Source organism: Mus pahari, chromosome 11 (genome assembly GCF_900095145.1).
Source record: "Mus pahari chromosome 11, PAHARI_EIJ_v1.1, whole genome shotgun sequence".
Lineage (NCBI taxonomy): Eukaryota > Metazoa > Chordata > Mammalia > Rodentia > Muridae > Mus > Mus pahari.
The window spans coordinates 35,303,349-35,325,720 of NC_034600.1; the positions used below are offsets into that span (position 1 = coordinate 35,303,349).

At 39.4% G+C, this 22,372-nt stretch overlaps 1 protein-coding gene across 2 annotated transcripts in view; it reads right to left on the reverse strand.

The window, feature by feature from the left end:
* Positions 1-22,372, reverse strand: part of Cwc27 (CWC27 spliceosome associated cyclophilin) — a 171,962-nt gene that overhangs the window by 15,979 nt on the left and 133,611 nt on the right. For both annotated transcript variants that reach the window (XM_029543999.1, XM_021208253.2), the window contains 2 exons: positions 16,622-16,731; positions 13,748-13,851 (listed from right to left, as the gene is read on the reverse strand). In XM_029543999.1, the coding sequence (XP_029399859.1) occupies positions 13,748-13,851; positions 16,622-16,731 (214 nt within the window). The remainder of the gene's footprint in view (positions 1-13,747; positions 13,852-16,621; positions 16,732-22,372) is intronic.

A 22,372-nucleotide genomic window follows, 5' to 3' on the forward strand; every position in this document is an offset into this window, starting at 1 on the left:
TCTCAGTCTGTTAACCTTGGTACACCAACCTTGGTACTTACTCTGAGTTTGTTAAGACAGCACAGTACAAAAAGTCACACACTGGAAGTTAGCATGAAATGACCCTTAGAGGGAGTGGCGGTATTAGGAGGTGTGGCCTTGTTGGAATTGGTGTGGCTTTTTCAGAAGGAGTACTTCACTAGGGGTGGGTTTTGAGAAATTCAAACCAGGGCAAGTGATACACAGTTCTTTCCTCTCTGCAGATCTAAATGTAGAACTCTCAGCTCCTTCTTCAGTGCAATGTCTCCCTGTACAACCTCATGCTTACCTCCGTGATGATATTAGACTAAACCTCTGAAATGTAAACCAGCCCCAATGAAATGTTTTCTTTTCTAAGAGTTGCCATGGTCATGCTGTTCTTCATAGCAATAGCAATCCTAAGACACATGTACTTTAGCTGCTGTTTAAAAGATAACTGGCTATTTGATTAATATTTTGACCTTTAATACCTTTTAGGTATATGTTTAAACATATTCCAAACACTACTTGGACTTTTATTTCTGTTTTAAACTATCAGAATGTTATTTTTAGGTCACAAACTTAAAGACTTTAATTTTAGACTTTTCTTCATTACTGATTACAAGCAACTTATTGAGGAATTAAGAGGTTAGGATTTATGTACCAGCATGCATGGAAAAAACCCACAACAAATTGGTGCAAATCTTTTTCCAAAATGAAGTAGGCAGCTGAGATCACAAATGAAATGAAAGAAGACAGGGTGGATGGAGAAACTCAGTGAGTCCTGAGATGAGAGCAGTCTAAAAACTGATCTACAGCAAGTAGGGCCAGAGGCCTGTTTGTGGAGCAGAGCAGGCATCTCAGACGGAGATGTCCCAGAGAAAGGCTATGATCATCAAGGAGAATCCCCAAGGAGGGAAGCTCAAGTAGGCAACAAAATAGCAACGTAAAGGAAAACAGAAACAAAATACACTTAAAAATGACAACAGGAGGAACATAGGAACAGAAATTCAAAACCCTTGAGCTAACAGAAATAAGTGGAAGAAAAGTGGAGATTTTGGGAAACCAGGCAAGGTGGAAACTAGGCACAGACTTGTGGAAAAAGAAAACCCAGATAGAAATCAGTGTACTGTCGATGCTCACCGCTAACATGGAAAAATTGCTTTTGTTCTGAGTTTTAAAGGAACACTGCCCTTCTGGGGTTTTGAAAAGCCAACTTTAAATAACGTCCTTCATTTTCCTTAGTTAAAAAATATTAGTAAATATTGGGTAGTGCTAGACTAAATGTGGAAGATATAATATTCCAAATATCAGCAGGAGAAGGTACTTCCTTGGCTTTCTGGCCTACCCAACAGCTTAACACTGAGCAGAGCCAGGTGGAAAGATTTAAAAAGCTTTCCAGAATACATCTGTAGCGTGTGTCCTTACACCTGCTGGGAGCTTCAATCCACAGTTTAGCCAGGAATAGGAACTCTGCAGCCAGCAGACACAGTCCCAGAGAGGGAAGACGTAGCTCCCAACCAGGTCTGCTAAGCACTAGGGCACCATGGCTGGCTGCTCTTCTCATTCAAATCATACCTGTGATCACAGCTTCCCTTGTGAGAGAAATGTATTTCAGGACAGACTGCACGCAAGAACAGAGTTAAGGCCGAAGAGCTTTCTTTACTCAAAAGAAAAAAGCAGCGGAGGTGATGTCAGGGGTTGGCTAGAGAGCTTAGAATTAAAATAATCACCATCCCAGGGTCAGCAACTCTGACGAGGGCCTATTTATAACGAACCACGCTGGCCTTCTGCAATATTATTTATAGTCCTGTAGAAAATGGACACTAACCAGGGCCCTGGACTATAATCATATCCCTTCTTGCCTCCTTGGATCGCCATCTCAGAACCTGGCTGAGAGAGATGGAATACAACATTTGTGTTACACTGAGCTCACAGTTCTATGCTATCCAACGCTGAGTGACTTCAGCTACGCCTTGAAACCGTGTGGACAATGTTTTGTCACGTGTGCTTCCTCTCATTTCTATGCTTGAATGTATCTCTCCCCTCATGGAGAGAGTCCCTATTTCACTAGTGAGGCATTGCTATCCATAAATAAAACACACACACAAATTCAAACCTCAAATGTAAATCAGACTACTAAGAACTATGATAGAGGGGCTGGAGAGATGGCTCTTCTCGAGATCCTGTGCTCAATTCTCAGCAACTACATGGTGGCTCACAACCATCTGTAATGGAATCTGATGGCCTCTTCTGATGTGTCTGAAGATGGCTACAGTACTCATATAAGTAAATAAAATCTTTAAAAAAGCCAGGCAGTGGTGGTGCTTGCCTTTAAATCCTAGCACTTGGGAGGCAGAGGCAGGCGGATTTCTGAGTTTGAGGCCAGCCTGGTCTACAGAGTGAATTCCAGGACACCCAGGGCTACACAGAGAAACCCTGTCTCAAAACCAAACCAAACCAAACAAATCTTAAAAAAAAAAAAAAAAAAAAAAAAGTATGATAGAAACTATGCTAAAACTAGCCACTGGCTATAGGTCAACAGAAGGTCTAGACGTCATCAACTTTAACAGAAATGGTACAAGTTCTAATCAAGAGATCTACTGACACCCATGATTAATTCTTAAAAACAATGCACAACATCAAAGATAACAGAGATACTTACTGAGCACTGCCTGCTCCTAACTTCTTGCCAATCCCTATTTCTAAGCAGAAGCTAACTTGATTCACAAACTGACCCTGTCCCCTAAAAAGTGCCAGTATTACCCCTAATTACTTGATTTATACTTTGAGAAGCAGCAATAGAAAGATTATGTAATTTCTCCAAGATCACAGAGCTAGGACATTTCCAAGCTAGGATTCAAGATTTGGTCTAACCTTAAACTTCCATGCTCATAACCACTCTACTGTTTAATTTCTATGAAAATTATAGACAAACACACAGGGAGTTCTAAGCTAAGCTAAACAAGTTTTTAAATCTCTCTCTGAAGTTTAATTCTTCAAACAATACAAATAATGTTTGAGATGTGAAATTTAACATCTTCCAAGATTTAAGAGTCTAGACGATTTATTTTAAGAACTACTTTTGGGGGCTTACTGGTACAGTTGAATACAACAACACTACTATATTAGAAAATATGAAAAATATGCAGGCTAAGTCAGAAAAATTGTTGCTTGGGTGGAGAAACCTCAAATGACATTTGCAACAGAATGCCACAAAACACCGATGCATTAGGCTTCATTATCTAAGGGCTGGGGATGTGGCTGACTGGGAAGAATGCTTGCTTGCCTGGCAGACAGAAGGTTCTGGGTTTGGTCCCTAGCACTGTGTAAAACTGGACATGAAAGAACATACCTATAATCCCAGCACTGGGGGAGGTCAAAGCAGGGAGCTCAGAAGTTCAAAGTCAAGTGTGAGAGCAGCTTTGTTACATGAGACCCTTTCACAAAAGCCACCCAGCCCTCAGAGTCATGTTTTCCTTTCTGTAGCTTGCCATATCTTAATTATATTGCTGTTTTGCCACCTCAAGTTCTTCCCATATAATATACTAACAAGATCTTGCTTGTAGGGTTAATTGAAACTGATGATATGTGAATATTCAGCGTAAATAAGTGTCTACTTTAAAATTTTTTTTCTAGTCAAGGTCTGATTGTTGCACAGGCTGGCTACAAACTATGTAGTCAAGGCTAGCCTTGAACTCTTGCTCTCCCGAGTGTTGGGGTTACAGGCTTGTACAACCAAGCTGAACTAAAGAATTTCCTGCTTTTTTCCCTGTGAGACAGGGTCTCATTCTGTGTCCCTGGTTGTCCTAGAACTTTTTATACAGACCAGGCTGGTCTCAAATTCATAGAGACCTGCCTGCCTCTGCCTCCTGAGTGCTGGAACTAAAGGCCTGTGCCATTCCCCTGTTCTGCTTTTTCCCTTTTGTTTTGGACTAGTCTTGAACTCACAGCAACCTTTTTGCCTCAGCTTTCTCTCAGGTGCTGGGATTTTACAGATATATACCATGCATGCCAGTCACAATTTAAGTATCTGGCTTGGAGGCGTGAGGATCGGGAGTTCAAAGCACACCTCAGCTGCACAGCAAGTTTGAGGCCAACCTTACATGAGCTTTTACCTCAAAAGAAACCAACCAGTCAACCACCCACCCGCCAACCGAAAGTCAAAGCAAGTGGGCTCAGTCCGGCAGCTTATCAGTTTAAATATCACCTAAGCAGAGAACACAACAGTACTGCTGCAGGTAAGCTGGTGGCTATCTACAGTAGTGCCAGAGAGGGAGGGGATTATACTAATTCAAACTGACAAGGAGCTGAAGGACGGAGTATCTCCAGAGAGGGTTTTGTGGTTTGCATTTATACGTGGCCATCTTTAAGGTATTCTATGGAGTTACAGCAGGTAAAGCTGTGACAGTTTACTCTGAGACTTTGTTAAAGTTTCTTGTGCTTCTAGTGCATAGAGAGATGGAAAAACACCTGCCCGAATGTCTCATTAAGAATACATACAGACTTGGACCAGAAAGATGGCAATTAAAACCCCGTATTCCAGTTTTTTTCATTCTGATGCTAGTTATTTTCCACATGTGATCTTTTCCATGGCTTTGAAGGGTTTGTCTAAAGACTAATTATTTCCTTCCTGGCACCAGGGCTGCAATTCAGGTAGAGACCACCTGTTAAATAATGGGGCTTTTTTAATTTTAATTTTTTTTTTATTGATTCCATGGTCTATTGTCTAAGTTTCTTCCAGGTGTGGCTAACTAAAAGAAAATAAGAATGTAGCACATTATGCACGCAAGCTCTGAGAGTAAAATTATAAATGTAGAACAATAAGGGTCCACCTTGGCCTCCCACACACCAGTCAGCAATGTGCTGCTAACAGTCATTACAAACGGGGCACTGGCAGAAGAACAGACAAAAAAAAAAAAAAAAAAAAAAAAAAAAAAACTCAATGTAAAATAATGAAATGAACTTAAAAATACACACAAAACCTCACTCTGATAATATCAGTGGAAGAAGCAGGATTCTCACTTTCTAGTATTCAATTTAGAACCAGAAAGTTCTAACGTTAGCCTAACATGCCAAATCAGTTCCAGGTGAGCTTCTGATGAAAGTTAGAGATAAACCAATGGTACAAAACACCAGCGAGGTGTAGGAGCATATTCATATAATCCTGGGGTTAGGGAGACTTTATGAATAACATCAGGCAGAAAATACATAGGGAAATATTCAAATGTTTATGATTCAACAAATATCACTTAGCATGGAGAGAAGGGAGAAAATCGCAGCGCTACGGGAAAGCACAGCCCAGATACCAATAATGAAATGCTAGCCACTGGAACTACTTGACAAAGATCAGAGAAAAAAGCCTTCAGGAAGTAAGGCTTGGAATATGCCAAAAAGTAGGATGAAGTCAAGTAAGAATAACCGAAAAACACAACATTTAAAGCCGAAGACCCACCGGATGGGTTCAGTATCCGGGCGTCTGTGATGGAGAAAAAGGTCAGTGAGTCTGAAGATAGATCATCACACAGTATCCATTCTGAACTAGAGAAAAGCAGAAAAAAAACAAAAACAAAACTGAGCCTAGGGACCTGTGGGAAAACACTAAAGTCTAAAATTCAACACCGGAAAGCCAACATGGCAAGGATACCAATTCTCCTCAGATTGATTAATAAAAAATGGAATTCAAATAAAACCATAGCAGATTTATTTTGTACTTAAGAGAAACCTAAAATTTACATGGAAAGGCAAAACATGTAGCAGAGCCAAAGCAGCTCAGAGAAGAGGAAAGTGTTAAGACTCCTATTAGCTGGTTACTTCCTACCTGGTTTCAAAAGCTGCTCTTAGTAAGCCAATGAGGCATTAGCATAAGCATGCCAATCAACAGAACAGGATAGTCTGCAAACCACAGAGAACCAAGCACTGCCAGTGGCCAGGGCACTCAGGAGAGATAGGCAGGTTTGGAAACAATTATGTCGTAACATCCAAACACCCAAAAGAAGAAAATAAAACTTAGCCTGAACCTCCTATCTCACATAGTCCCTTACAAAACATGAGTAACAGATCTAACTGTAAAAGAATAAAACAATTAAAGAAAACTTAGGAGAAAATTCTGTGAAAGAGGTCTTAAATATGACCACTCAAAGCACAATCAGTAAAGAAAAGGAAGTGTCAGTCAGACACTGAATGACCAGTGAAACACTGTCCATGAATGTAATAAACAAATAAAAAAATTAAAAATTAAAAGCATGAGAGAATAATAGAAAATATATGATCTTATCTAGATCATATAGGGAACTCTGAAATCTCAGCAGCCAATAACAGCCTGAAATAAATGCACAAAGGTCAGAAGGCAAGCACATGACATATTAAAGGTGATCATTGCCTTTCAAAACAGCAAGGGAAATAGCCGAAAGGTACCACACAGGAGTTTATACAGCTCTACACACATTTGTGCTTGCTGCACCTTGGCCCCCAGGTCCAGTGAGAACAATGTGGCACAGATTCAAACACTCCTTTCCTTAGGAAAGATCTGCATCAAGTCTGAAAAAGTATCTGAAAGCCTACTATATGTCAGGCACAGATATCACAAATTACATCTCATTAAATACTATACAAGATCAGTTTGACTTAATTTGCCTTATTTATGTATCCCAAAATGTTGCTGAGCTAAAAACCCAGCTAAGACAACTCTTTTTTTAAAAAATAATTTTACCCACATATGGATACCTGATTTTTTTTAAGATTTATTTATTTATTTATTTATTTATTTATTTATTTATTTATTTATTTATTTATTTATTATATGTAAGTATACTATATCTGTCTTTAGACACTCCAGAAGAGGGCGTCAGATCTTGTTATGGATGGTTATGAGCCATCATGTGGTTTCTGGGATTTGAACTCCAGACCTTCGGAAGAGCAGTCGGGTGCTCTTACCCACTGAGCCATCTCACCAGCCCCCTAAGACAACTCTTATGAAGCCACTTAGAATCAATAAGATGTGACTAATGTCATAGTCTGTTTTGAGAGGGTAGGCACAAATAAGTAATATGAAAAATGATGAAAATTGTCAGTACTGTACAGTATTTCCCATATCCAACACATTTAATCCATAAAGTAGCATATTGGAACTACTTGAGATCAAACTGATACCTGGGGATCAAAGCTTCCAGAACCAACATGTTTGGTCATAACCTCTGATAAACAGGGACCAAGATGACCACATAATTAGAGAGCTGGAGTTCTAGCAGTTCTCCAAGTATGGTATGAGAAGCCTGTGTCTACAAGGTCAAATTCATCTGTATGGGCACTAAGACATTTATGTGTTGTTCACATCCCTTCAAGAGCATATAGTGACATCATAAAATTACATTTATTTATTTGTGTATCTGTGTCCACATGAGGGCTACTTGCCCCATGAACGTGGAGGCCAGAGGACATCTTGCAGAGTTGGTTCTCTCTTACCATGTGGGTCCTAATGACCAAACTCAGGTTGATAGCCTTTTTTTTAACTGTTGATATGTTTCAGAGTCCATGTTCTAAAACATCACAACATTATGGAGTGGACAATCTACCTTCTCCTATCATGCTAGACATTAGTGATTTGAAAAATGTAAAGCAATGCCATTTTTCATGAAAACTTTCTGTTTTGCAGTTATAATTAGAACCACAACAATGGCCAGGATAGCAAAATACCCCTAAGGGTATAAGAGTGGCACCCATATCTTGGCAGTCATCAACAGCTCCCTAATAGGACTTACAGTATCCTCAACAGGAAGAAAACCATGCTTGGTATTGGGAACCTAGCCAGCTTCCCGTGGCCAATGAGGTCATGGATCTTAAACAGAATCCTCATCACTTCACTAAGCTACAATGATTCCTAACTGCATTCTATATACGTACCCTTATACAGACAGAGAAGTATAGCTCTCACTCATCAAAGAAGTTTTCTTTGCAACAGACAACTGGTCAAATGCAGACAACAACTGATTGTGGGTGCCCAGCCACACTGGACATATTTACAACACAACTCCTATACATAAGGCTCAGGGAACATTGTGAAAGAGGAGCTGGAAAGACAATAAGAGTCAGAGGATCAGAAAATCTGCAGTGATACTGTATCTCCTAGAAACAACAGAAATGTCAACCATGATTCCTCAACAAGATATGAACGACAGCACCAATAGACATGCTAAGGGGCAGAAAGAAATATGATGGGTGGTGGTACCTCTAGACAATATATATATATATATATTGTATAGAGGCAACTCAGGGATGCTGAGAAAAGGAGAGTTAGTCTTTCCCAAGGTGAGCTCTAAATGGTTAACTAATACCATGTAGTCAGCCCTGAAATTATATACAAACAACTCAGTAGGTTGTATTTATATATTAATACATATACATGTAATAATAACAATTAAAGAACAAAAGGCCATGAATTTCAGGGGGAGAGAGAATGGGGGGGACATGAGAGGGGCTGGAGGGTGGAAAGAAAAGGGTAGAAATGGTATAATTATATTTTAATAAAAATGTTATTTATGTTAACATTATGGTTTTAAGTTATTAAAGACATTTAAGGCTTCTTAGTTTTAACCTCTAAAAAGGCAAACACTAGTAGCGATATTCAAACCAAATTCTCAGGCTTGTCAATAATTTTTAAAAAATCTCAACTTAAGAGACCTGCTACTAAGCTAACACGGAAGGGTGATGAGTCTTCACACGGCTACTGTGGGCTCTTGCTACCCACTCCTGGCAATGTCCTGCCTGTAGGAGGTGAAGGCTTTAATTACAATGATTACTTATTGCCTCTATACCGTTCGTTCACTACCTGATTGAACAATCCATAAAAGCAGTGTGCTGTGAATATAAAACCTGCTTAGGGCTTCACCAGGATAAGCAACAAGATGAAGTTATGTTCAAAAGTGGTATTTCATGATGCGATCTGACCAGGTGGGTCTAAAAGTCAATAATCATTTTTTAAACATTTGTCTTATTAAAAATCCACTGTTTGAATACCCAGACAACTGGTATTCATTACTTCTGTGCTGCGAACTCCAGAGGAAGGCTTTAAAACTTTTTCAAGTCAAATCAGGCTTGCAAAATCCCAGTCTCTAGCAAAACCAAACTACAACTGATGGATAAAACTGATTCTTAATGCAAGCCAAGGTGGAGCAGTAAAATAGAGACAGAAGAAACCCAGACCCTAAAGTTCTAACACTCGGAGCCATCCTAGGATAGTTTTTCAGAATCAGGGCTAAGACGATGCAGGGATGAGGCTCCTGAGGGGAGGAGCCATGCTGATACTCGAACAACTTTATTAAAAACAGAAGCAAACCAGACCAGATGTGCATTTTCATTTTTTAACACAAAAGCAAAAAAAAAAAAAAAAAAAAAAAAAATTTAAAAATGTTATCCTCTTTCACTAAGGACAACAAAGAAAATTAATTAATTTTGAGATGTTAACTGTGTTACAGGCAAATCTAAAGTGATATTTACTTGTGAGTATAAATTGGAATAACATTTGAAAATATTTAGCAGAGGCCTAACATGTGCCCTCACTGACTAAGCAATTCCAGGCTTAAAAACAGAGAAAATGTGCAATAAAATAGATATATAGGTATTTTTTATAGTTCATAATACCAAAGCCTGAAAACTGGAAAGAGCCTAAATATATAATATTATGGTCAAGTGAAGTAAGTAGGTTTATAACCACATAATGGAATATCACACAATATAAAATGTTAAAATTATATAAAAATATAATAAGCAGAAGTAATCAGTATATATTTCTAAAGAAATAAGACAGAAAATTGGTATACAATTTTATTTAAGACATACATGTGCAAACATGTCTGGAAGAGTTTAAATTAAAATCATATATATATATGTATATATAATATATATAATGTGAATACACATTCCAGTCTATACATACAAATTTATAGACTATACATATAAATTCATTTGTATAGTATTTATCTTTGAGTTTGAGACTGTAGATGGCTTTTATTTACTTTTTAAAAGGCTATACTATTTGCTTTTATGTAGTAAATATTCTCACTTCTGTAATAATAATTAAAGAATTGATTTGAGCTAATTATGCAAAGTTAGGATATCTGAATTGTGCTGCACATGGTAAAGAGGAAAGCAGTATAGAAGAGAGATGAAGAGCAGTAAGCTATCACTTTATCATATATCTTTGTTGTATAGTATTATGATACTCTCCAGTTAAACAATCTGGGAAGACATTTTCAAGAGAACCTGAAATTACACAGTGAATATCTTTAATAGTTCAGTCAGCTCTCATATGGCTTAAAAAAAAAAAAAAAAAAAGCTGGCGCCACAGACTTTTTAGCTATAGCTAGCTACTCTCTAACCTTGTTTGACACCAATCAAGCTTTATCTAGCCAATTCCAAACTGGCATATTGACTTCATCCACACGGTCATATGAGTCCTCTGACTGATGCCTCCTGCCATGGGTCTAAATCATTTTATGAAATCCATGCTTGGAGAAGGGTCCTACAGCAGTGTGAGTTTGATGTGCAGGACTGAGAAATGTAGTACCAAGAAGACTGCTCACCTGCTAAACCTTAATCTGGTGCCATCACTGCCACCAAAACCTAGCAATGATTCCGAACTATGGAAAAATGCTATTGCAAGTGAGAAATTTCTATGCACTTGAGCTTCGTCTACCAATAACATTTTAAGTGCCTTGCTAGACAGTGAAATCTGGTAGTAATTATCAAACACCATACACACTGTTTACAATAGAATCATATTTCTTTTCTTTCTTTCCCCCTCCCACTCTTTTTCTTTCTTTCTTTCTTTCTTTCTTTCTTTCTTTCTTTCTTTCTTTCTTTCTTTCTTTCTTTCTTTCTTTCTTTTTTTCTTCTTTCTTTTCCTTCCTTCCTTCCTTCCTTCCTTCCTTCCTTCCTTCCTTCCTTCCTTCCTTCCTTCCTTCCTTCCTTTTCTTTCTTTCTNCTTCCTTCCTTCCTTCCTTCCTTCCTTCCTTCCTTCCTTCCTTCCTTCCTTCCTTCCTTTTCTTTCTTTCTTTCTTTCGCATGAAAAATAGAAAGCTGCTGAATGGTACCCAAATGCCTGTTGTATACCATGCCAACACAGCAGCTCAGCCAAAAATGTGAACGGAATGGTTTGCCAAGTAAAAGAAAACATAACAAATTGGTAATGGTTTCTATCTTGACAGAAACTGAAAATGATCCCTCAATGTGTGGCCACTCATGTGGACACATAAAAATGTCTTAGAAGCAATCATTTTCCTCAGATAACAGACCCTGACAGTGCCATGAAGCATACTGGCTGGCTTCCATGTCTTAAAAAAGTGGCAACCATGACCTACAAAACAGTCTGAGAACCATGTAATTTAGGCCTAACACACGGGCACATGCCCCACACTATGCTTGCTCTAGCTCCTTGACTATGGGACCCCTTTCCTGGGTAGAGCACACTTACGCGACAGGATCTCAGTCATCACACACTCAGTGAGGCTGAGCTGGCTGATCTATGGCAGACACTCAGTGAGGTTGAGCTGGCTGGTCTATGAACAGGCACAATGCAGTTTCATGGTCTGCAGTGCGATGCAAAGGCCTTACAGCAGGAGAGCATTCTAGAGGGTTCTGCATAGTGCCTCCATCACTAACGTTATCCTCATCAAGATGCTACTTAAATAAATACCAAAATTACTATGGAGGTACATACATAGAGTCTGATTCTCTCCTCAGATGGTAACCCTGAAGGAAGCAAAGTTCTCCTCCTGCTGATGGTAACTGGTTTCCCTGTCACCACACTTTCTCTTCTCTCCTTTACCACATTTTTTTTTTTTTTTCAGATAGAGAACCAGCCAACATTACAGACCCCTGGTTGGTCCCTCTAACCCCCATATAAGAAAATGTTCTTGCTTATCTTTATAATAAGGAGACAAGATGGAACACTGATTATATGGTTAAATCCTTTAAAAATAAGAATGACTCATTTGAAAACACTTCCTTGGTATCTGAAGATAAAGAGGACCTCAGGATTAGGAAATTCTTAGCCAGGGGCTAGGAAGAACCTTAGGATGGAAGTTCTTAGGATGAACTGGACTTGCCAAGGTGAAAGGAAATCTGAATCCTGTGGGTTACGAGTTTTGGGTGAAACTTCTGGGTTTTGAATTTGATGGTGACTTTCCTGTTCAATAAAAAGTGCTTAGACGGCTTATAACAAAGGTTAGGAAAACTGACTGGGCATCAAGCTGCTCTTACAAAACACCCATCTTGGTGAGTTAGGGGTAAATGAATCAGAAACACATGGGTCATATTTCCTCAAAAATGCATAGATTCAACAATAAGGGGAAGAGGACTTGGTGAAATGTGGGGGTGTCAGCTGACCCCCAAATAAATAGTTGAAAGGTATTTTGAGACACTGAAAGAATTCAAAATAAAACTAACCTTGTAGGACTACATAAAGACAGGATGTTTTTCTATGCGGTGTGCATGTGTCTCTGTAGGTCACGAGCACTCATGAGCCTGTGCCTTTGGCACAAAACTGTAAGAGTAGCCAGCTTCTGCCTTCAAGCCCTTTGAATTTGTGCACAAACACTATATACGTTGTAAAAACTGGTTAAGAGAGATCAAGGATTTATAAAGACTGGCATCCTAATCCAGATTCTGCAGAGACTATAAATTAATAGACAAGTACACAGATATTTTCCAGGGTCCAGGTAGGTACGCTTTGTTCCATTCAAGTCCTTCTCACGTGGCCCTGTTGGCTAATGTTACACACAGTTGTAGAGTCTTACTTGTTTAAATGTTTTCTTAATAAGTGCTTTTTATGCCTTTTTAAATATGTGTCCAGCTCTCTTCCCTCCACCCACTAGATTTGTGAGAGCTCAACAAGGCTTGCTGACGGCTTTTCTGGAGGATGGGAGTGCTGGACAGTTTTGAAATAGGGGAGATGTTGGCAGGGAGCATGGGGCCGTGACTCTAGGCTGGGGTAATGGCACATGGGACAGTTCAGAGGCTCCAGAGCTGAGTCACACGTGGAGGGGTGCTATACTGCTTGGCCTGTTTCAATGTGCCTGAGCCAGAGTACTGTGGAGATGGAGGCAGCTAGGTGTGGGGAGGCTAATACACTGCATCTGAAGCCAACTTGAGGACAGAGGTGTGATAAGGGAAAACACTGTTTGACTATTTTTGGTTTTGGCTTATATCTTCTTCCCCAGAATAAGATCAAGTTCTATGTAAGAATGCATACATGTTTTTTCTTTAAATGCTGAAAAGTATCTAAAGATAAAATTAATCATGCATGTGTTCCTAGGATCCTGTAGATAAACTTGAACAGGAAGTTGGTAGGAAATATATTACTAAAGTAGATGACTGAATTCTAAAATGTTTGTAGGAAAGTGTAAAACTATATTGATTTATTTTCTTTTAGAGTTGTTTCCTGGCTGTTTAACACACAAATCTTTTTTTTTTTTCTCTTTTCTTTCCTTGTTTTTTTTTTTTTTGTTGGAAATTACTTAGGGAATTGATCTTTCTTATACATTTTTTCCCCTGGCTCACAAAATACTGGCGTCAACTGAACACTTGTTGAGACCACTTAGTTTACATTATAATTGTAATGAAATACAGGGGAGAGGAGGCCCAGCAGTGTTAGCATCAAGTCTGACACAGATGCTGCAACGGGAATGTCCCCATAGTGTCTTTACTCTGAGACGCTTGTGCATAGTTAGTACTAAGAAATCAAAGGCCTTACCAGCCTTCATCATCTTCCACTTCTGCTTCAGGAACACTGTTTTCTGGTGTTTCGGTAATCGCTTGAGTGAGCTTAGATTTAAACTGGCTCAGCAGCGCCAGGGTCTGAAATGACAACAAGACACCAAGCTGTTGATAAAGATCATCCAAGGAGAAATGCTTGAATTTGGTAGAAAAGAAAATATGCTGCTTAGATGTAAGACACAGGTAACTGTTGCTATTTCCTTTCTTTAAGTTAATAAAATTGTCTTTCAGGCTATAGCAGTGACATTAGCAAATCTTGATACCGTTCTGTTTGGATCTGCATTGGCATATTTCCTCCAGTATTCTCTTTTCCAAGGCTTAAATGTGCTCGGCAGCACACATTCTAATTCTGTTAAATACATGCTCATTGATATGTTTCTAGAGCTTACCTGACAGGAGAGCCAGTCACCAGCATATGTGGAATCAAACACAAAACTAAATGCTATTCATTAACAAATTTCCAAGGTGTGAAACATTTACCCTGGGAAGGTAGAATGGCTGAGCCCATCAATCTGTAGATGGTTAGTAAAATGGAAGAACAATTGAAGAAAAACTCTTCCAGACTTAAGGCACTGAAGTGTGCATTCTCTCAGAGTCAGCAACTCTGACCAGGGAACACACTTTCAAAACATAATCTCAGTCTAGAAAGTGGCTTGTGCAGTAATATCACCTACATGGAATGCGAATGCTAACATGTTAAATGTCTATTAAAAGGAGCTTGATAAATTTGGTAAAAAGCAATAAATGTATTATTGAATAGTTGTCAGAAATTATAGAAAAATTTTTGAGGCATGTTTTTGAGGAAAAGAACACTCTGGATTCTTAGTTGTCTCTTAGCCTCTGTGGGCAAGAAGCAACAAATGGTCATGACTTTGTAGTTCACATCTTTTGGTTACAGTCCATTCTAGAACCTGAGCAGAAAACATGGCTAGATATGAAAGGAATCAATGACCAAGGACTTAGAGCATGGTTCTTAAGTACAGTTAGACCACTCTCACATGGGGAAGTTATTCTGGGTGCCCGTACTCAAATATCTACAACCAAGAGTCTCCTACTTGGCCTCTGTACCTCTAGTCTATCGTCAGTCCAGCCGTTGGGCTAGATGGCCCCAGAGTGCAAACGACATCACGTTACTTCCTGCTATCAATAGTTCCTTACTGCACAGAACAACCTGGTTCAAAGAAGCAGACTCCCGCTTACCTTTCTATCTCGGGTTTTGTCTTTTTCTGGCTGGGTTAGTCATATAGAGTATTTTTCCTCTTTGAAGAAGGGTGAGGACTTCTCATACAGACTCCTTACACACTCACCCTTCAGCCTCGACGCAAATTGCTTTCTACTTCAGCTGGGTTTCCCCTGGTTCATCTGTAAAGCTCAGAAAGACCTTCCTAGATTCTTTGGTCCTGTGTAGGTCCATCTGGTACACATTTATATAGCTCCCTAGCATCTATCCTTGTGATAATGCTCGCAGCTTTTTGTTGGAAGTACTTACTGACCGGCTCCCTCTGACAGTTCAGGGAAGTGAGAGAGCTACCTATTACTGGTCACTGAAAGCAGATTGGTTCTTAACAGTTATTTGCCTTAAGGCTGGGGGTGGTGGTGGCTGGGTTACTGTAAGTGTAGCTGTTATGCAGAAACTTTGAGACTATATTTATAAGACAGTTTGTAGCTAGAGTAACTTAACTAAATAAGCTTTGAGTTTTAATATGCTTTTATTTTACTTGTTCTTTATATCTCTAAAATGGTATATGCTCATACATGCAAGGTAACACCAAAAATCTTAGTTTGAGAATTTCAGAATGTCCTCCCTTAAGATTTAAAAATTTTTAAAAGATTTATTTATTTATTTATTTATTTCATGTATGTGAGTACTGTGTCTTCAGAAACATCAGAGGAGGGATTCCCATAACAGATGGTTGTGAGCTACCATGAGGTTGCTGGGAATTGAACTCAGGATCTCTGAAAGAGTAGTCAGTGCTATTAACCGCTGAGTCATCTCTCCAGCCCAAGATTTAAAAATTGTATGTGTTAAAGTATTTGGTCTTCATGAATGTATGTGCATACACAGTACCAGGGGAGGTCAGATTTCTAGGAACCAGAGTTCCGCATGGCCGAGAGCCACAGTGTGGGTGCTGGGAACGGAACGCCCCTGCAAAGGCAGCAGTGCTCCTAACGCTGAGTCACCACACCAGCTCTAGCCTCACACCTTTCAACACAGAGGGCAACTGAGGCGTTTGTTTTATCAAGTGCCATGTACTATCTGGCACACCGGCCAGCTGGCTCTATTGCTTCTCATTCTGTTAATATTTTCACATTACAACTTTAGAAAACGGAGACATTTTCTTGTAACAAACAAGGAAAATCAGTAGAAACCAATTTACAGACCAAGCACCATCTTCCTAGGCAGTGTGCTATTTCACGTCCAGCATGGGACAGACTATCATGTGTCATGTGACATGTGACAGACTGGTGTGGAAGCTTACACTGTCTGCAAGCTGCTGCTGCTCCCTGTTGTCTTACAGGAAACACTTTTCCCTGAAATGTCTGAGAATATGGGGCTTTAGGAAGCTTTTGTACTTGACATTAACAGAACAACTGAAATTTCAGTTTCAAGGCTTTACACACACACACACACACACACACACACACACACACACACACACACACACCTGGGAAGAACTTTAGCATGTGGATTGCCATGAGTGGCCAAGGTCATTGCATTCTGCCCTGTGCATTTCCCTTTTCATAAGGAGTGCCTCCTTGGACTCATAATTAGATTAGGCTCTACCTAACACCACTAGGAGAGAATAAAAACAAGCATTGAACTCCACATGGACTTCGGTTTTGAAGTTACCTGATCCTCTCGGGAAGCTCCCTTCTTTGGTTGCTGCTTCCGCAAAGCTTCATACTTCTGCTTTTCTCGCCTGTACTCTGCAACAGCGCCATCTGGGACAGTGTCTTCCTCTGTAGAACAGGAGCACATACTCAGGGGTGGGGTACATGTACACATTCAGGTTACCAAGTAGGGAGCTCAAACTAGGACTTGCTTAAAACAAAACAAGGACAAAATACAATCCAGAGATCTACCAAAGTCTATTATTTTCTCGGTTACAAAGCGACAGGCACTAAATTTGTCAGGCTTTGCATTTTTTTCTATAGTGTATCCTTTTATTTTTCTTTTATGCATTCTCTTAGGCTGACTGTAAAATAATTGATTTAACTTAAAAATAATTTAGATTTTTCTAAAATTCAGCAGTACTATTTTATATTGTTTCTATCCTTACACATTTTCAAATGTTGGTTGAGGTTTCAATAATCCACTACCTTTGCCTCCACTCTAGTTAAAATAACAAAAGTAAACTTCAGGTTGATGATAAATATGAAATAAATATACCTGCCAAATTAAGTCAAGACAGCAGCAGAAGGATAAAACTATTAATTTTAATAAGTCAGAATTTAGACAATAAACATACACACCCAGCAGTGCAATGAACAAACAAAATAAGCAAACAACACACAGTTAACAGTGTCCGCAACGCACATACTTAGTATCCACTTGGCTGGCATGGCTGTATTTGCCATATATAAAATGATTCTTACAAAAGATTTCTAAGGATTACTTTCACATTTCCCCTTGAATTACATCCTAGACTGTCAGTCTTATTCTCCTGTAAGAGTTGCACTTGCACTATCCTGGGATCTAGCACCTGGGTGTGCCTTTAGCAGTTAACTCCCACCTCCTACATACAGTGCCTCATACCTGCTGAGTGCATGCTCTACCAATGAGCTACTTACATGCTGTCGGGAACATACTCCTTCCCAGCCTGGCATCCCACTTCTTTATTCTGTCTATCTCAAAGTGTTTTCTTTTTCTCTTGGAGCTCACCTTGCTCTCTCAACTCCTTACCTTTTGTTGTTTCTTCTTTAAGACATACTAAAAACATTCTATCTCTCCATTCCCCAATTGATCTCCCTGTCTAGTTACTGTTCCCTCTGAGGTCTCAGCCTGGCTGGCGCTTGGTCCACACAACCTTTCTGGTTACAGTCATAGCGTCTGGTCAGGATGCTCCCCTGAGCTCCTAGACTGCCCCTTAGCACTCTGCAAACTTTATGTAATTTACTGTTTACTTTCTTTTCCTACGAGGGGACATTAAAATCCTGGAGAAAAGGTCCTATTTCCCCAGCACTTAGAGCAGAGCTTGGCAAGTGATCCATGCTGATAAATAACGAAACAAGTGAAAGAGGGAACACTGAAACTAGAGAGGACAAGTGAAGAGGTGGCAGGTCAGTCTGGCCCCAGACCCACACCGCTGTGGCAGAACTACCCTGCCATCTGGGAGCTTCTGCTCTGCCGCCTCAGGGAATCAGGTAGATCCACTTTTTGACATTTTCTATGGTGGCATTTTGAAGTTCGAATGCTAACAAATATCCTCAGAGCCAGCTAGTGCTAAATATAAAGGACGAGTCCTTACATTTTTAGCTACGAGACACAAAAGCCTTTGTGGCGAGAACTTTAACCAGTGATAGATGTGTTGAGCTACCATTGCTACAGCTAAGTCAAGTTAATATTCAGCCATATTTATTTTAATGACTTTAACATGCATTCCTTTGTGTATAATCTCCTTTAGCAAGGGTCAATCTCTTGATTACACTTTTAAGAAGTGTTTACAAAATAGACTAGAAAAATTTAAATAGTAAAGTCTTACTACGTAGCCCAGGTTGCCCTCAAAATTTAAGATCTTCCTGCTTCAGCTTCTTTTTTTTTCTTCAATTTTTTAAAATTAGGTATTTACTTCATTTAAATTTGAAATGCTATCCGCAGAGTCCCCTATATCCTCCACCCCCACCCCGCTCCCCTACCCACCCACTCCCACTTCTTGGTCCTGGTGTTCCCCTGTATGGGGCATATAAAGTTTGCAAGACCAAGGGGCCTCTCTTCCCAATGATAGCTGACTAGACCATCTTCTGCTACAAATGCAGCTAGAGATACGAGATCTGGGGTTACTGGTTAGTTCATATTGCTGTTCTACCTATAGGTAACCCTTCAGCTCCTTGGGTAATTTCTCTATTGGGGGCCCTGTGTTCCATCCGATAGCTGACTGTGAGCATCCACTTCTGTGTTTGCCAGGAACTGTCATAGCCTCACAAGAGACAGCTATATCAGGGTCCTTTCAGCAAAATCTTGCTGGCGTATGCAATAGTGTCTGGGTTTGGTGGCTGATTATGGGATGGACCCCTGGGTGGGGCAGTTTCTGGATGGTCCATCCTTTTGTCTCCTGCTTCAGCTTCTTTAGGGACTAGTTATAGAGGCTTCCTACCACACTCAGCTTCTATATATAGTGCAACAAAGAAGCCTTATAAGTCAAAATTTAAAAGCCAGCATTAGATAAATTTAGGTATATAAAAATATGTAATATTCAGTCATCCTTCCTAAGAGTATGTCCACCCCCGTCTCACAGCAGTGTTGTAAATGTACCCCCATCTCACAGCAGTGCTGTATATGTACTTGGGAGTGTTAATGGTGAGCACTGAAAAGTGAGGAACTCACTCACGGATTCTAAGATCTCTTTGGTAACAGTAAGTGGAATTAAAACAACAGAGGTTTACATCTCTAGTCAATAGGCTGCAGAGTCAATTTAATTTTGGAAAATGTTAAGGAAATAGTTGGAGAGAGCTGTGGTCATTGCCACCATTACTTAACCAACTGCAGATCAAACAAACACTACCTACCACCTTCTCTCTCTTGCCCAGCACTTGTTGCTCACGTCCCTCCTACAACCACAGCCAGTCTCAGGAAAGCTCCATTCCACAATGTAGATACAACGCAACTACACACAATGCTGGAATACCACCCCATGCCCCAGTTGCTAAACCAAGAAGCAGCCAACATAGTCTTGGACTGTAATCTTATCTTGACCATGGCTTTTGGCTTCCAAAAAGGGAAACTGTAAAAATCCAGCCTCTAGTCACAAGTAAAAGCATTTTGGCTTTAACTGACTGCATTTTGTGTTAAAAATGAAGAATGTGAATACTTGTGAACCTTAGGGTTAAACAGGTAAGTCACAGGCAGTAACCTAACACAGGTGTAAATGTTCCACTCACCCTACACCCCATCCTCTAGAATGTTCTAGAAGGACCCACAGACTCTGGTGGCACAGAAGTTACAGTTTGCAGCTGTACCCCCCTTTGGGTTTGACTGCTTGAATGCATTCTGGAGGTTCTTGGTGCTTGATTGTGGTTCTTGGACATTTACTCCAATTTACTCTGCGTTTTAAATGATCTGCTCACTGTACTCAACAGAGGTAAGAAGATTCCTCTGCTTACTATTTACAGGTGCTCTGGTAAGAACTGCTACACAGATGAATCACCTGAGTTAGAGGTTAGGGCAAAGCAGATGGCTGCACCATGCAGGCTGATCTAAGGGTGGTCTCACTAATCTGCTTATTTCTAGAACAGAAGATTTTAGCAGGGAAACATGTTGCACTCTGGTTCAGTCTGATTGTTATCTTGTGATAATTTTCTCACACAGTTATAAAGTAAAAACAGATGTGCTTTACAGCACCTATGAAGGGAAACTTGATACTGCTTTGTGTTTATATGCCTGCATGTAGAATTCATTTTTTTGTTTGTTTGTTTTGCTTTGCTTTTTGACATAGGGTTTCTCTGTGTAGTCCAGGTTGTCCTGGAACTTGCCTTGTAAACCAGGCTGGCCCTGAACTTAAGAGATCTGCCTGCCTCTGCCTCCTGAGTGCTAGGATCCAAGGTGTGCTCCACCACCGCCCAGCAGGTGTGTTTCCTTTTATTTTACATGTTTGGGACTTTGCCTGCACATATGTCTGTGTACCCCACTGTGTGCCTCCCATCTATGGAGACCAGAAGAGGGGGTATTGGATACCCTGGAACTAGAATTACAGATAGTTCTGAGCTGCCATATTGATGTGCTTGGTTGGACAGAACAATCTCTCCAGACCTGGAGTAGTTGTTCTGATATACCTCCAAGTAATTAAAATACAATATACCATTGAATGTCATTTACTAAGATATATTGATGGGATAAGAGAGAGATTCTATCTTATAGAAATGGTATTTCCTTCTAAAAGTTTAAAGATATTCTAGACTAAAATTTATAAACAAAATCATTTCAATCACAGCTGAAAAATTATCTACATGTCCCACTAAAATAATATTTAAAATCTTTAATTCTTACAAAAATAATTTTCCTATACAAATTAATATTCACAACTGTTTCACACTAAATGGGCCTCTCTTTAGCTATATAAATTTGCTAATGAATTCCATCTCTTACAACCACAAGAATGATAAGATTTGGTTGACTGTATTCATAGAAATTAACCAGAGAAAAGATCCATTACATAACTTATTTTACCTGTCTATTAACAGCAAAGAAAGGTTTAAAATGAAAGTGGACTTTGGATTAAGAATGAATATAACGGTCTGGAGAGCTGGCTCAGCATTTGAGAGCACAGCTGCTCTTCCGAGGTCCCTGGTTAGGTTCCTAGCACTCAAACAGCTGCTTACAACCACTTGTTACTCCAGTCCCATAGGATCCAATATGCTCTCCTACCTCAAGTGATACTAGGCACGAACATGGCACACACACATCTATGCAGGCAAACACACATATACATGAAATAAAAATAATTTTTTAAAAGAAGAATTAAGGTAAGCTGGTCACTAGTTTTTAACATGGGAAACGTACTAGGCAGAATATAAAGACCGAATGAAATTCATGGTATGTAATTTTATTTTCTACAAATTAGTAATTCTAAGCCATTAAAGTCAGACAAGTCTAGGTAGGCATATTGCTCTCAAAATATACTCTCTGGTCACTCTAGTTCTTTGTTTAGTGAAGTGAGGTAGTAAATTAATTAATTAACCTTAATATCACTTGACTTAAGGATGTGTTTTCTTTTGCTTTCATTTTGAGTCAGAGAGATTAGGCAAAAAGCTTGAGGCTGGTTGCACTGTCTGCTGAGGCTTCTGCAGGCAGGACCATGACACCAGGATTAAGCCTCGGCAGGTTACATCTGAACTGAATGGAAACTGTCATTCAAACACATTTATAAGGTAAACTGAGCTAAAGGCAATGGAATCTTCCATACTAATGCAACTATGTTAAAAAAAAAAAAAAAAAGAGGCCGTTAACTCATTCACTTCCTAAAAGTCTGTGTGTGTGTGTTATTCATATTACTGTAAAGTATGATATACTATGAATGCTGATATGGCTACTGAACATTTACTTTCCGTGTTTTAGGTTTCATCAGTAAACTGATTACTTTCAATTCATCAATTTTCTGTGTAGTTGTAGCTAATCAGTTTTGAAGTACTTACTTGTTGCTGACTTTAACAGATATATATTTTTAAATTTTCAGAATTAAAGCTGTATTTGGCTCTTTTTCAAATTCATTACTTTTTCATAACTGTATTCAATTCATTGTGCTTCTTATCCTTAAACAATCTCTCCAGTTATTAAGACATAGTTGTATCTTTTAGCATCTTCTCGGGATCCTTTGGCTTTACCTCTGGCTTTGCCTACAGAGGCCATTTCTCGTGTTTCTGAACTATTTCATTCACATATGTATTT